The following is a 1,280-nucleotide window of genomic DNA, read 5'->3' as shown; positions in this document are numbered from 1 at the left end:
CTAGTTCTTAACAGCCCCGGCAATTTGTAAGATGGCCAAGAAGATCTGCACCATGTCTAGGTACAATTGTAGGGCAGCGTATATATACTCCTCTTCGCTTATTCTGTTCGATTTGTCGCCCATTAACAGTTGCGTATCAAAAACGAGATACTGAATGAATTGAATGGATAGATGGTTAAAATGGATAAATGAATGGAAAGATGGATGAATGGATGGAGAGATGGATGATTGAATGAATGATTGAGTGAACGAACGAATGAATGAATGAATGGTTGATTGATAATATAAAAAAAACCAAATAAATTAAGTAATCGATACAGAATTAATAAACAAACAAAGGAATGTACAAATTGATGAACGAACGAACGAACGAATGAACGAATGAACGAACAAACGAATGAATGAATGAATACATAACTATTTTTTACATATTATATTCCATGATAATAATGACTTTACCATTGAGAAAAGTAGCGCACAGACCGAACCATACACGCATTGTAGTACCTGCAGTACATGTATTGTATTGGTATTATTATCATTACTTTATTATTATCATCCTTATTCATCAAATCTTTTATTCAATCAATCGATTATTCATTCATTAACTCCTCATTCATCCATTTACTAATTCATTCAATCATACACTCAAGTGAATTATATACTGCAAGCTAACTTCTGAATAATACAATATATTACACACACACACACACAGACATACACACACACACACAAACACACACACAAATGTACTCACACAGACACACATACGTACACACAGACACACAAACGTACACACAAAGACACACAAACTTAAACACTCACTGACACACAAACTTAGACACACAAACTTAAACACTCACAGACACACAAACTTAGACACACAAACTTAATCACACGCACAGACACACAAACGTAAACACACAGACACCAGACACACAAAGACACCAGACACACACAGACACCAGACACACACACACAGAAACACACACACAGATACACACACACACACAAACAGACACACAGATACACACACACAAACAGACAAACACACACAGAAACACACACACACACGTACCCTTGCAGTGAACTGGTCGATGTGAGCGAAGGCATACGTCAGGGCGACAGCAATCCCAAACAGTAGAACCACAAGAGTGCAGACGAACAATAATCCAGAGCATAACGTAAAGTCTATCTGTAGTAGTAGTTGTAGTAGTAGCAGCAGCAGCCACAGCAGCAGCAGCAGCAACTAGCACTACAGTAGTAGTACTAAGTGTTTT

At 37.5% G+C, this 1,280-nt stretch overlaps 1 protein-coding gene across 1 annotated transcript; it reads right to left on the bottom strand.

Moving 5' to 3' along the window:
- On the bottom strand, nt 1-510 carry HELRODRAFT_80314 (hypothetical protein; the record flags this gene model as incomplete). Its single annotated transcript, XM_009020272.1, has 2 exons — nt 1-150; nt 460-510. Coding segments are annotated over 2 exons (201 nt in total), but the record flags the coding sequence as incomplete, so codon positions are not given.
- Nucleotides 511-1,280: the final 770 nt, after the last annotated feature.

This window comes from Helobdella robusta, assembly GCF_000326865.2.
Source record: "Helobdella robusta unplaced genomic scaffold HELROscaffold_27, whole genome shotgun sequence".
Taxonomy (NCBI): domain Eukaryota; kingdom Metazoa; phylum Annelida; class Clitellata; order Rhynchobdellida; family Glossiphoniidae; genus Helobdella; species Helobdella robusta.
This window is presented reverse-complemented; position numbering and strand designations above follow the sequence as displayed.